This window comes from Panthera leo, chromosome B3 (genome assembly GCF_018350215.1).
Source record: "Panthera leo isolate Ple1 chromosome B3, P.leo_Ple1_pat1.1, whole genome shotgun sequence".
Taxonomy (NCBI): Eukaryota; Metazoa; Chordata; class Mammalia; order Carnivora; family Felidae; genus Panthera; species Panthera leo.
In genome coordinates, this window is record NC_056684.1 from 52,055,670 (window position 1) to 52,071,318 (window position 15,649).

Here is a 15,649-nt window from a genome sequence, read left to right on the forward strand (position 1 = left end):
AATGGTGTTAGAGCAATTGGCTTTCTATTTAGAAAAAATTAAGTTAGAGTCCCACCTTAACATCACACACAAAAATAAATCTGATAATTAGTAATTAATTTTAAAGTGTATTTATTTATTTGGGGGGGAGAGAGGGGCAGAGAAAGAAGGAGAGAGAGAATCCTAAGCAGGCTCTGTGATCACTGCAGAGCCTGACACAGGGCTAGGTCCCGGGGCTCGGTCCCATGAACTGTGAGATCGTGACCTGAGCCAAAATCTAGAATCTGACTCTCAACCAACTGAGTCACCCAGGTGCCCCAGTCATTTATTTTAAAACTTTCCACAACAAAAAGCTTAGGCCCAAATGACTTAACTGATTAATTCTACCAAACATTCAGACAAGATCAGGCACGTTCAAGGTGGTATGGCCATAGACTCCACCAAACACTCAAAGAACAAATACCAATCCTTTCCAAACTCTTCCAAAAAATAGAAGAGGAAAGAATATTTTCCAAGTAAATTTATGAAAAGACAATCCACAAAATGGGAGAAATTATTTGCAAATAATCTATCTTAAGGGAGTTGTATCTAGAATATGTAAAGAACTTTTACAACTCAATAATAATAATAATAATAATAATAATAATAAACACAACTTAAAAATAGGCCAAGGATTGGGCGCCTGGGTGGCTCAGTCAGTTAAGCATTTGACTTTGGCTCAGGTCATGATCTCACAGTTCATGAGTTTGAGTCCCACATCAGGTGAGCTTGAGCCCTGCTTTGGGTGAGCCTCGCTTCTCTCTCTTTCCCTCTCTCTTTCTCTGCCCCTCATGGGATTCACTCTCTCTCTTTCTCTCTCTTTGCCCTTCACTCACTTGTCCCCTATCTCTCTCTCTCTCTCAAAAAAAAAAAAAAAAAAAAGGCAAAGGATTTAGGTAGACATTTGTCCAGTGAAGATGTACAAATAGCCAAGATAGGCATGAAAATTTCTCAATATCATTACTTGTTAGAAAATTAAAAATCAAAATCACAAGGAGATACCACTTCATACTTACTAGGATGGTTATAATAATTATTTTTAAAAACAGGCAATACTAAGTATCATCAAGGATGTGGAGAAATTGGAACCATCATACATTGTTGGTGGTAGTGCAAAATGGTGGAGCCACTGTGGAAAAGAATTTACTGTTCCTCAAAAAGTTACACAGAGAGTTACCATATGATCCAGAAGTTCTACTCCTCTGTAGATATCCAAGAGAACTGAAAACACACTTCCACACCAAAACAGTATGCAGCATCATTCCAAATAGCCAAAAGTGAAAACAAACCAAATGCCTACCAAGTGATCAAAGGATGAACAAATTGTAGTATATCTTCTTATTCAAGAAAAGAAGAAAATGAGGTACTCTACCTGCTACACCATGTTAAAGCATTTTGTTAAATGAGGGGTACCTAAGTGTTTCTGTTGGTTAAGCATCTGATTCTTGATTTCTGCCCAGGTCATGACCTCATGGTTTGTGGGTTCAAGTCCCACCGTGGGGCTCTGTGCTGACAGTGGGGAGCCTGCCTAGGATTCTCTCTCTGACCCTCCCTCACTGTCTCTCTCAAAATATATAAATAAGCTTAAAAAAAAAAACCCATGTTGTTAAATGAAACATAACGTAAAACATTATGCTAAATGAAAGAAATCATTCACAAAAGATGACATATTGCGTGAATCCATTATATGAAATGTGCTGAATAGGCAAATCTAGACAGACAGGCATAGATTAGTGTTTGCAGGGGAATGGAGAAGGGGTGGACACTGGGGAGTGACTGCTAACAGGAACCTGGTTTCTTTAGGGGAAATGAAATGTTCTGGAATTAAGAGGGTGGCGATGGTTGCACAACCCTGTGAATATAGTAAAAAGCATTTCATGGTATATTTTAAAAAGGGTGAATTGTATGGTATGTAAATTCTATTAAGCTACTGAACAGATAAATAAATCTGAGGTAGGTCAAATATACAAATGTAAAATAAGCCTTAAAAATTAAAGAAAATAAAGAAGACCGTTCAATAATCTTGGTGCAAGGAAGGCCATTTCAAGTCTGATACAAAACTCAGAATATATAAAGGACAATGTTGCGGCGCCTGCTGGCTCAGTCAGTGGAGCATGTGGAACATGCGACTCTTGATCTCGGGGTCATGAGTTTGAGCCCCACATTGGGCAGAGAGATTACTTAAATATAGAAGACTTAAAATATTGGGGTTTTTTTCCCCATTTTTGTTTTGTTTTGTTTTGAGAGAGAGGGAGAGCGTGGTAGCAGGGCAAAGAGAGGGGGAGAGAGAGAGAATCACAGTCTCCCTATTGTCAGCGCAGAGCCTGATATAGGGGCCAGAACCCACGAACCATAAGGTCATGACCTGAGCCGAAGTCAAGAGTTGGATGCTTAACCTACTGAGCCACCCAGGCACCCCCCAAAACTTTGTTTTAAATAAATAAAGGATAATGTTAACAGATTGAGTACATTGAAAAACAACCTTCAATGAAAAAAGAGACTATAAATTTTAAATATATATATACGATATAAATGTATATAAATCAGGAAAAACTTTTGCAACATGTATAATATATTTAGAGAATGATCTTTAAAATCATTATGAAAATGATGAACCTCCCAATGATATGCAGCACGGGACAGAGTGAGGGGAAAGGGGCACTTGTATGGAGAAATTTCACAGTGAGTGAACATTGGTGAGGCCTTTTGGAAGGCAATTTGGTATCCAGGAGTGATCTGCAAAACACTGCTGAAATTTGGGCAAGTTACTTATTTTCTCTCCTTAGGTATCCTTAATTTGAGGATGGGGATAATAAATCTACTCTACTTGACTTTATACAGTTGTTATGAAACTCACAAGCTATAGAAGTATGTTCTAAAAATCAGTAAATACTATACACAAGTCAGAGAATTGTGATGATGGAGTAGACGTATAGATTGTCTTGATGAGCTCAACAAGAGACAAGCTGGTGGAACTTATGCCTGGAGGACCCCAGTGGATCCAGTTGGACAAGCAGCACCCTTCAGAATGGTTGAAAGGTGAATAAAAAATAAGAAGAATGAGATAGTTGATTACCATGTATTTCAGAGACATTTGGGGACAGCCATCTAAATACAACTCTCCTCCCTGCCTCCCATTCTCCATCAAAAAGTTGATTCTGGCAGTAATGTTTCCTCAATACCACTCTATTACCTGCCCATGGTTGACTGGATTAGGGGTGGGCCGATATGATTTCTTTCTGGAAAAACTCTGAACAAGAAGAGAGAAATAGAGGGATAGACAGTCAGACAGAAGAATTCTATACAGCCAGAACAGTTGCACTTGAATTTGGAGTTATGAGCAGCCATCTTTGGACGAGGAAGCCCAGTTGGTCCAGAATGTGGTGGAGATGAGAAACAACCCAACCTTCTTTAGACTGCTGGTGCCTTGTGGCCTGGTTCTGGTTCTTCCTAAGGCCTAGTTCTTGGGTTCCCTGAATCACCTTTGGATTCTGATAAATTTCCTCTTTTTTCAAAAGCTACCATGAGAAGGCTTCTGTTGCCAAAGATCCTTAATATATAATCTAGGCCTGGCTCATTTAGAAGGGTTACGATGAACAGGAATAGTACAGAGGCAGTTAAGAAACAAACCACCTTGGACTATCTTAACTAGGTCATGAACATATTGTGCAAGCCGGACAGGTATAGTCATTCCAACAAAGAGAACAGGAACACAGGCAAGCAGCTGAGTCAGGAGCAATACAGTCATTATCCTAAACTGCACCCACAATTCACAACACGATTCAGGATAATAAACCTGCCAGATCAGACTACATTTTGTGAGAATTTCTAACTGCTCTTGGGACCTCAACTTAGAGCTTGCCGGTTTGGGAGAGTCACACCTAAGGAATCCAAAATTTATAGACTCCTGCTGCAAATCATAGAAAGTTGGAGAACTATGAAGACTATAACTTAAACTCAAAACTAATAGTCAAACCCCAGAACTATCCATAAAGCCTCACTGCTCATGAGCCCCATCAATCCAGAAGGAATTTTTTAAAAGGCAGTTATCATTAGCTTCCTTCATGCCCTCCTCAACAAATATTGAGGACTCACTATGTGCCAAGCAGTGTGTTAGGGGCTGAGGATACAGCAGTGAACAAAGCTGATGAAGTCCCTATCTCGAGGATCTTATATTCCACGTGGAGGGAGGACAATATAAAATAAGGATATAACATGTCAGTGTATGTGATGGAAAGAAAAGTCAAGCAGGGCAGGTGTGTAGGAGTGATAGATGTATGTTATTTTATATACACTGGTCAGGCACAGCCTCTGTGATGACATTTGAACAGACTTCTCAGACTCTCTCAGAAAGCCAAGGGCTTTCCAGCCAGATGGAGGAGCTAGTAAGTGCCCTGAGGTGGAAGCCACACTGGCGGCTGGAGCCATGTGAGCTTGGTAAAGAGTGGAGGAGGGATAGCCTATAGGCCTCAGTAAGGACTTTAACATTTACTGTAAGGAAGTCATTCAGATTTTGAGTAACTAGAGGAGTGATACCTGACTTGATTTAAAAGAATCACTCTGGCTGCCATATGGAGAATATGGCCAGGGTGCCAGTTAGGAAGCTATTGCCATAGTTCAGCATATATATGGTGGTGGGTTAGATCATGCAGCAGTGGGAAAGATGGTAAGAAGTGGCCAGATTCTGGATATTGCCACAGGATTCACTGAAGGATTGGATGTGGGTTTTCAGAGCAAGGAGTACAAGCTGAATCCCAGGCTTTTGGATCCCAAATGAAGATGCTTGTTTGGGGTGGGGGTAAGGCAATGAAGTCTTTAGGGATCTGAGAGCTGCCTTGTCTGAAGCACTTCAGGCAAGGGGATGGGCTGCAGGAAGGACCAAAAATTGGAGCCAGGAGTTGGGCAGAGCTGATGAGCACTACGGCTAGAACAGGAAGCCATTGTAGGTCAAGGCCAGAATGAAGATACTTAGATAAGGGCATGCAATACTGAAGACAAAGTCATGGTCAGAGTTTCAATGCAATTTGGGAGACAATGGCAGTAATTCAAACAGGAGCTGAGTAGTGTTAATTTTTTAAATACCAGGAATTATGCTAAAAGGCTTTGTGTGAGTATCTCATTTAATTCTTACAACAGCTGCATGAATAAGGTGTCATTAGCCCTATTTTACAAATGAGCAAAACCAAGCGACTGAATAACCCATACAAAGCTGGTAAGTAGAACACAGTCGTAAGGTAGTTTGGATCCGATTGTGTAGCATGTGTGCTTAAAGACTATGCAAGGTTCAATGTCTCACTTGGCAGTGGAAGTCATCTCAGAGGTTCACGTTAGGTTGGTGTGGGAGTGGTAAGGTCGGGTGGAAGCAGAGTCCTAGCACACAGGCAAATATGGATCCAAGTTTGCAGTTTAATCTGGGTGTGATGAAACAGGCTTGGACAGGAGTTTGAACCAGGAGCCCAGGACCTGGCACCCCACCACACTCACCCTACTGCAGCAGCACCAAGAGTCAGGCCAGGTGTGGCAGATGCTGGTAGTTGTAATGGAAGAGGACTATTCTGTGTAGCTAGATTTGTAACACTGCCACTGCATTATCCCAAGGCATCAAAGATAAATGCGCAAATCCAATGGAATGTGATTGTTAAGCCTCTGCACTGGAAGTGAGACGGTGCTGCAACACGGATAATCAAACATCCCTCTCTTCTGTAAGGTACTTGTTACACATCAAACATTGGAAGAGTTCACAAAGGTCCTTCTCTTCACCTGGCTTTTTTAAAGAGACCCCTCCAGGCAGTAGGAGGAAAGAGCTAAGTGAATTCACACTAGTCTTTGAAAAATAAACAACCTTGGTGTTCTGATATTTTTGATTGTTTTCCTCCATCAAATGGTAAGTGTGCAGTGAACACAAAATTTCATTCTCAATCTACTTAAAAGACACATTAACACATCCAGTCCAATACAGCTATGATAGAAATAAGACTTACTGGCAATATATACTAGTTCAGGCTAGTCATTGTGGCTATTCCAGTGGGTTAGAATTCAACAAGCCAAGGTCGTGTTCAGTTGTCCCAGGTAGACTGTATTGTTAGGCTCAGTAATTTGCATCCTCCAGTTAATAAGAAACTTAGGCCCATAGAAATAAGTGACACCCAAGTGACAAAGAGTGAATCAGTGGTGAAAATAGATTCAGAACTCCGATCTCCCAACTCCCAGTTTGTCCTTTTTCTTCTCTATCCACAAGATTTTAATGTAAGATACTAGACTTGATTGATAAGCAATCCTAATATGAACAGGCATAGGGTAAAACTACAACTAATATTAGATACATGATAAACTCATTCAGGGCAAAGCCTCTATTAGTTTTGAATTCAACAGGAAACAGGAACTGAAAAAGCTGACAGTAGGAGGTGAGCAATTCAGAGAATACGACCAGCCACTAATTAAACATGCTAGAGAGTACACAGCACAGCATCTGATAGAAAACAGTACTTTTATATAAAACAATAATTTTATAAGGAGCAATAAATGCTGTGTAAAATCTGCACTATTTTAACCTAGAAACAAAGGTGATACCGTGCTGAATTTTATTTTGAAAACCCCATTTGAGTCACGGTGCTCTACTTTTTACACTTTAGGTATAGGTTCCAATACAGATCATGTAATTGGCTCAGCCTTTAAGATTTAAGCCACCTGTTCCCAAATTACAGCAACTGCAATGGGAAATAAGCACCAAGGCTATCTCATCATAATTGAAGTAGCTGTGTAAGGATCCCTAAGGTGTCAGCATGGCTGTCATGCAGTTGTTTGGAATTAGAAATTTGGATTCCTTTTGTTGTTAAAGTAAACTAAACACAGCAAGCCCGCTAGGGTTAATTGAATGGAAAAGACTTGGTTTCTCGTGTGGGAGGGTGTGGATGGATAAGGACTCTCATATACTGTTGGCAGGAGTGTACCTCAGTACATTTTGGGACAGCAATATGGCATCTCCTAGACTTGAAGATATGCATTGTCTGCGACCCAGCAACTAGATCTATACCCTAAAGATACTCTTACACATGTTTGCAAAAATTCTCACTGCAACCACGTTTAGAGGAGCAAACTTTTGAAAACAAATGTCATTTTGAATAAAATGTAAATAAAAAAGTGATTAAAAGTGGATAAAAACATTGCAACACAGCAATTAAAATGGAATTAGAGCTACATGTATCAACAGTTATATTTCAGAGACATATTGAGTGAAAAATGCAAGTTGAAAAAAGATTAACAATATGCCATATGGAATTTTAAAACATGCACAATGTTTACAAAACCATATATAGTAAAAGTATAAAACTGCATGAAAATGATAAAATTCAGCAACGTGTCTTCCTCTGGGAGAGGCAGATAAATGTGATGTGGCGGGGGGTTAAACAGAGGGGTTCAACTTTATCGGTAGCTGGTTTATCTGATGCAGATCAACTCTAGATGAACAAAGCAAGTGACATATATGTTTACTAACAATTCCAGGGGCACCTGGGTGGCTCAGTCAGTTAAGCGTCTGACTTCGGCTCAGGTCATGATCTCATGGTCCATGAGTTTGAGTCCTGCGTTTGGGCTCTGTGCTGACAGCTCGGAGCCTGGAGCCTGCTTCGGATTCTGTGTCTCTCTCTCTCTCTGCCCCTCCCCTGCTCATGCTCTGTCTCCCTCTCTCTCAAAAATAAACAAACATTTAAAAATTAAAAAAAAATTCTATACACCTTTTCTGTATGCTTGAAATTGCATTTAAAAGACAATCAAAAAAGCGTAGGGGTGGGAGGGTGTGGAGGGAGGTGTACTGGCTCCAAATTAAGCCTAATTATTGAAGCTTAAGAAATAGCTCTAAAAATGGTGATGCCACCAGTTCAGTGACATGACAAATCTGACACACATCATCCCAAAAGTCTGAAAGCTGCACAACAGGTAGAACATCCTTCTAATTCAGAGTAAGTCATTTAAATACTAAATTATTTTTGGACGTAAGATGGCAGAATAGGAAGCCTCAGAACTCACTACCCCCACAGAAACACTGACTTAACAATATATGGTCCCAAAAGACCTCCAGAAAACAGTTAGGAAGTCACAGCATACTGGACAAGCTCGACGCCAAGAACAGGTGCACTAAAATTGGAAAGGAAAGCGGTTTCATGTCAATGTCAGTCCCTCCCCCATGCCAGCAGAGCTTGTGATTGGGAGGAAAAGGCCACCTCACAGCTTCTCCCTTGGAAGGGAAAGAGAAGAAAAGAAAGGTCATCCAGTGTTCCAGGCTGAGGGCCTACCCAAGAGACTGGCTTCAGTCTGGCCTGACTCAAAGCACTACTTTGGATGCGTGGGGGCCACTGAGAACAATCATGGGTTGTGGCAGAGCCAGAGAACCTACAACACCTCAGACAGCCAAAGGGGAAAGAGACTACTACAACCTCCTAAGAAAGACACTGTCCAACTTGGGGGAGGAGGAGGCTGGATTATGCACATAAGAACAGAGATGACACACACAGACCCATAAAAAGTTTGAGATGCCCCCAGAAACTCTAGCTGGGATGATAGGGGAAGATCGTCCCCAGTACAAAGCCAGTCTATAAAGAGACAGAGGTGGCTGTTTCTCCACAGGCAAAAATCACAACAAATAACAAGGTACATAAACAGGGAAACAAGGCCCAAAGAAAGAAATCTCCACAAATTGACAGAAAAGAAATGGAGATCTACAAATTACCTGACAAAGAATTCAAAATAATCATCTTAAAGAAGCTTAATGTGCTACAAGAGAACACAGCTAACATCACAACATCAGGAAAACAATGCGTGAACAAAATGAGAAAACAAAGACATCAAAACTATAAAGGACAAACCAAACAGGAATTCTGGAGCTGAAGAATACAAAAACTGAATTGAAAAATTCACTAGAGGGGATCAACATCAGACTCAATCAAGCAGAACAATAAGTGAACTCGAAGGTAGTTCTTTTAAAATTATCCAGTCTGAAGAACATAAAGAAAAAACAATGAACAAAAGTGAAAAAAGCCTAAAGGACTTAATGAGACACAATCAAGCAAACCGATGCACATGACTAAGAGAAGCCAGTTGAAAAGGCTGCATACTGTATGATTCTAAGTCTACGACATTCTGGAAAAGGCAAGAGTATGGAGAGAATAAAAGACCAATGGCTGCCTGATGTTAAGGGAAGAGGAAGGGACGAGTGGGCAGAGCACAAAGGATTTTCAGGGCAATGAAACTACTCTGATACTAAAATGGTGGATACATATTATTATACATTTGTCTAAACATAGAGTACATACAACACCAAGAGTAAACTCGAATGTGAACTGTGGACTTTGGGTGATGATGATGTGTCAATCTAGGTTCATCAATTATAACATATGAACCACTCTGATAAGAGATGTAGATAACGTGGGAGGCTATGCATGTGCGGGGGGAGTAGATATATCAAAAATCTTTGCACATTCTCCTTAATTTTGCTGTGAACCTAAAACTGCTCTAAAAAAATAAAATCTACTTTTAAAAAAGCCCTTGAGGCACCTGGGTGGCTCAGGCCATCAAGCGTCCAACTTTGGCTCAGATCACGATCTCCCAGTTCATTGAGTTTGAGCCCTGCAACGGGCTCTCTGCTGTCAGTGTGGAGCCGGCTTCGGATCCTTTGTCCCTCTCTCTGCAACTCCCCCACTCATGCTCTCTCAAAAATAAACACTAAAAAAAAAAAAAGACCTCCATTTCTTGACTCAACACCATGTCCTTTGTTCCACTTTTCAGGGACTCTGTTGACAGGACTTCCTCAGGTAGAAAGGCTATAATGGGGACATAACAAGCTATGTATTCTGGGGTATAGGGGTTTGCCTCTTATTTAAATATGGTAACACTAAGTAGAACAGGTTCTAGTACTGCACATGAACAAAGTGGATTATTTTTATTTTACCTTATGCTCAACTAGCATTCTACTAAACCCAAAGCTGCCACCATTTTACAACCACCCATTCTATAGCAGATACTGTATATCCCTTGAAAGCAAAGACTGTGACTTATTATTCATCTTTGTATTTCTATCAGTGACTATGTAATGCTTTCCATATCCAAGATTACTAATAAATACTTGATGGACGTGTTAATGGTTCCTTTAGAAAATCCTTCTAGATAACTCATTTAATTTTTTGTTTATTTTTATTACTGAGAGACAGAGTGTGAGCAGGGGAGGGGCAAAGAGACAGGGAGACACAGAGTTTGAAGCAGGCTCCAGGCTCTGAGCTGTTGGCACAGAGCCTGATGTGGGACTCAAACTCACAAACTGTGAGATCATGATCTAAGCCCAAACTGGATGTTTGAGCCCCTAGATAACTCATATTATTAAAGGAATATTCTACTTGGCATTATAGCTTACTTGCAGATTTGCATTTTTTAATAAAGTGTGAGATTCATGGAACAATAATGAAAATAATAAAAAATAAAAAAGACCTCAAATCAACAATCTAACTTTACATCTTAAGAACTAGAAAAGGACCAAAAACATCCACAGTCATGAGAAGGGAATAATAAAAATTAGAGCAGAAATGGAGAACAGAAAAGATCAACAAAATCAACAAACCATTAGCTACCCTGAGAAAAAGAGAAAAGACACAACATAAATCTTAAGTGAAAAAAGGACAAGTTACAACTGATATACAGAAATAAAAAGGGGTAAGAGACTATAATGAACAAATTATATGCCAACAAACTAGATAACCTACAAGAAATGGATAAATTTCTAGAAACATGCAATCTACCAAGAGTGAATTGTGAAGAAATTAAAAATCCAAACAGACCTAGTAAGGAGACTGAATCAATAATCAAAAATCTCCCAAAAGCCTTGGACCAGATGGCTTCACTAGAGAAGTCTACCAAACAGTGAAACAATTAACAATTCTTCTCAAACTCTTCCCAAAAATTGAGGAGAGAATATTTCCAAAGTCATTCAATGAGAACAGCATTACCCTGATACCAAAATTAGACAATGGTGTTATAACTACAGGCCAATATACCTAATGAGTATTGATACATAAAGTCCTAAGACAAAACACTAAGCAAATCAAGTCCAACAGCACATTAAAAGGATTACACGATCATAATCAAGTGAGATTTCTGGAATACAAGAATGGTTCAACATATGAAAATCAATGTAATTCACCACATTAGGGACAAAAACCAGGATCATCTCAATATGTGCAATAAAAGCATTTCACACACCACCTTTTCATGACTAAAAAAAAAACACACACTCAACAAAATAGGAACAGAAGGAAATTACTTCAAAGTAATAAAGGCCATATATGAAAATCCACAGCTTAACATAATATCCAATGGTGAAAAGCTGAAAGCTTCCACTCTAAGAGTTTGTCTTTTTAAGGTTAACTGGAGTATAAATTCACAACATGTGACAATGATACTCATCCAGAAAATACCTGTATTTTTTAAAAGCTCTGAGAATCCAAATGAAATCAGTGAATAGGTCACCGGGAAGGTAGAAGTCTGAATATTAATAGAACTGGCTTTGTATATAAATAAGGAAGACAAATGGAAAAGGGAGGTTAAAGGAAAAGTGGTTTTATATTTGGATAGGTAAATAGGTAAGTTCTTGAACAAAGGAAACATGATGTACTGTAGAGCAAATATATTTAAAGGAGGTTCCTCTGCGTACTTCAAAGCCTCCAAGGGCACTTAATAGTTTTGAAATATATAAAACCTTATTCCATTTTAATGTGTGAAGGTAAATCAACAAGGTTTCTGTGTAGAGACAAAGAAGCTTTTTCTTTGAAGCCGTTTAGCCTAACATAGTCTAAAGTACAGCCACAATTTTGCTGAAAGGTGAGACTAGATAAAGAATTTGCTAGTAATTTTTACTTTTCCTGCACTACCCTAAAGAGTTCAACAGGAGCCATAGTTGCTGGCCATATTTATTTGTCCTTTTCTTTGAACAGGATAACTAAAGATACCGACAGTATTCAATAAAATAAAATAGATGAAACAAATTCTAAGAGACTCCAACACCACATGCTATATTTAACCTAATTTTATTCATGCTTGCCTTGGGATGGGGAACAGATCATTCAGTAAAAACATACAGTAAAAACAAAATATGTCTTATCATGTACAACTTTTAAACTACAATAATGATGTACCTTAATTACTTCCATGCACACAAGTCTAACATTACAATTTGTTTTGTTTTGTTTAAAAATAAACACAGTTAAGACTTCTAGGAGCATTTTATAATAAAGTAATTCCTAATGTTTCTTTGTAGATAGATCAAGCACCTCCAAAATACAAATTCCTATACACAGTGAGCGCTTTACTTAAAATGAATACGAAAGTAAATTAAGTACGTGGACAGCCTTAGGATGAGCCGACATTATATATTCAGCTAAGTAGGCAACAAACCATAGTGCCAAATGGAAAAAGTGTATTTGCAAATAAATTTCAAAAACTAAGTCAACTTTTTATAATTAAATACAGAAAATATACGGATTTTCTAAAATAAATAAGATGTGATGTAGTAACACTTCACTATAAAGAATGCATACCAGAACATTTATAAACGGTGCATGAATCTTATTAATAGTTTACTACAATAAACGCTGGCTAAATAGAAGTGCATGTGTGAAGCACTATGGATGGTATATGTTTTGCCACATACTTTTGTTACCTTGAGGTAGATAACACATGTGTACCAAATTCGGCATTCATTTTCAGTTGCTGCTGGTATCATGTGTTTTAAGAAATGTGTACAGTATGAAAAACTTGAAAATACTCATGAATGAAAAATGTTTTAGGAAAAAAATAGATATTTTCATGCAATTATGTACAGTCTCACTGTGTAAATTTCAAGGCAAGATTTTTGTTTCCTGTAAAACAGATCATTGTTCTATGAGAGAATGTTTTTTACTTGTCTTAGTGCATTTCTTTTGTCTCCTCCTGCATTGCATTATTTTGCTCTATTCTTTATTTTTGTGTGCAAACGACATGCCAGTTAAAATGAAAACCATCTCACATGTAGAAAAAAAGTCTGGATTTTAAAAACCAAGAACTAATAAAATCCTTTCTAAATGACACCATATGATTCAAGTAAAAAAATGACTTAAACACTAGTAATAAAAAAGACAAAACACATTTCATGAAGAATACAAAGAGAAATGTCTGCTGAGTGTTTTAGTTCAGATGTTTCAGAATGCTGCTGTATGTCTTATGAGGAATCTGAGGGGAAGATTTCATAGCAGAAGGTGTTAAGGTGGCCTGGATTGACTTCAGTGGGGACCCAACTGGACTGTGAAACTGCGGGATGCCTATGGATTCGAGCTGCTTGTTAAAGAGGAACTCCCCACTGTTGTTCAGAAATCCTTCCTCATTTCCTCTCTCCCCAAGCTTCCCATCCTCTACTGGCTCAGTTTCTAGCATTTCGGTATCTTCTTTCCTGCTAAAGAACTTGTCCAGGTAACTGGTATAAGTGTTTTCCTTCTCAATTTGTTCATCCTTCCTTACCTCACAACAAAATTGATTTATAAGAAAACAGTCCTCCCCACCACCCACAAACTGGCTATCCCAAGACGACTGGTACAAGGCTTCTAACTGAGCCAAATTTGCCATGCCTTTTTCCTGTTTTTCTCGGCTTACTGACTTTGATATCAAACTTTTCAATTCTAGTTGGGACACTGAGCTATTCAAGTCATTCAATTTATCAACAACATCAGTAGGTTCATGTTGTGAACTAAGTTGAATAGTTCCTGCAATAAAGGAATCAAAGTCAAATCCCTGATTCTTTTCCCTTTCTTTTTCAGCCAGTTGCTGTGATGCTTCCTCTAGAGCTATCTGGGCTTTAACCAATCCATTCCTTTCACATTTTGACTTGCCTTTCTTATCAGACTTTTCTTTGCTTTGTTCTTTCCAATTGGAAAGATCTATGATAAGCTTGGGTTCATAATAATGGTTAACTTCACTCTCTCTCCAAACTAAGTTATCTAAATAAGATGATGACCTTGTTTTGTAGTTACAAGTATGGCTACACTCCAGATCACAATATTTGTTTTCATGATGATCTGGGTACTGCCAACAAGGCTCGGTAGAGTAATTCGTATCGAAAGCAGGATCCTCCAAATACTTCTCACGATCTCCATCCAAATATTTTCGAGGATCGACTTGTACTTCTTCTTCATCAGTGACATCAGACAGAGCTCTTGGGTCAAGCTGAACTTCATCAATATCAAAGTTGTTATGTATAGGCCAATCATGCTCTGAAAATTGGCAATCGTGGTACCTGAAAAAAATGAATACATTACTGTTAGTGCAGGGGTATGATTTCATTTTCAAATTCACTGAGTGCCTTTTAGGTGAAAGCACTCTGCTAGGTCTATGCAGGGATAACAGGAGCGTAACTCCTAACTTTAATGGATAGGTAAGATCTATTACTACATAAAGTAATAAAAGGCAATTTTGGTAATTACCAATGAAGCCTATGATTATAACAAAATTCTAAGCCCTCCATTTTTAAATTTAAGATGAAATACCATTTTACACTTATTCCATCTTTTCTCTATTTTTTATCCACCTCAAACACAGCTGCAGATAAACATCTGAGTGACTGGCATGTCTACGGTTCAAGTCCAACAGTTTCATACACAGAAAAAACACTTTGTGGCCACAAAATGAATCTCTAATCTTAATCAGGTCTCTTACAGATTTTCACTGTACTGGTACCAAGTCAGACTAGAAAAAAAGGAAGGCTTCCTAGAACTCATAATGAATAGAAAAAAAACCTCTCCATGTATAAGCACTACCAAATACGGTATCCTCTTACTGACATATCAGAGCGAGGTGACCATTCATGCCCAAGTAGCAGCAGACTGGGAGACACACACAAATGGTTGGGGGATGGGGAGGAGAGACTAGGAAAGATATTAGAAGACATCTGGTTATGTACCTACTATACACAGGTAGTAGAAATGTTCATGTGGACAAAATGGTCATTGGCAGAGGTGTGTAAACATACAAATACCTGAACATTTTAGGAGGAAAATGCAATGACTTCACAAACTAATTTAATGATTTTTCTTTTAAACAAAGAAATATATGAAATTTTAAAGTTTTACGACTGTCATTAGTGACTTAACACCTAGTGGCTAAATATCAAAATTATCTGAAGATTTTAAACAACATCGATCCATTATTATATGCTACAACCTTACTGTGAAGCAAAATTATACCTAAATTTCTCGAGAAATTTAGAAATCCTAAAAGAAAGCAGAGGGAAAAAAATCTTTAACTCAAATGTATGATGTTATCCATTTTGATATTTTATACTATTCAAAATAGAAAAGTCCCTTATACTGGACCTATGTTAACTGAAGTTTTTTTTTAATTTTTTTAGTGTTTATTATTTATTTTTGAGAGAGACAGAGAAAGACAGAGTACGAGCAGGGGGAGGGGCAGAGAGAGGGAGACACAGAATCCAAAGCAGGTTCTAGGCTCTGAGCTGTCAGCACAGAGCCCAACATGGGGCTCAAACTCACAAACCGTGAGATCATGACCCAAGCCGAAGTTGGATGCTTAACCAACTGAGCCACCCAGATTTCCCCTGAAGGTT

General features: G+C 38.5%; 2 protein-coding genes across 3 annotated transcripts in view; one reads left to right on the forward strand and one right to left on the reverse strand.

Moving 5' to 3' along the window:
* The window catches only part of BCL2L10 (BCL2 like 10), an 81,925-nt gene that overhangs the window by 56,630 nt on the left and 9,646 nt on the right, over window positions 1-15,649 (forward strand). The gene's annotated exons all lie outside the window — the stretch shown is intronic.
* MAPK6 (mitogen-activated protein kinase 6) overlaps window positions 12,071-15,649 on the reverse strand; it is a 36,244-nt gene continuing 32,665 nt past the window's right edge. For both annotated transcript variants that reach the window (XM_042941998.1, XM_042941997.1), the window contains exon 6: window positions 12,071-14,323. In XM_042941998.1, coding sequence (XP_042797932.1) covers window positions 13,222-14,323 — 1,102 coding nt within the window. In that variant the 3' untranslated portion in view covers window positions 12,071-13,221. The remainder of the gene's footprint in view (window positions 14,324-15,649) is intronic.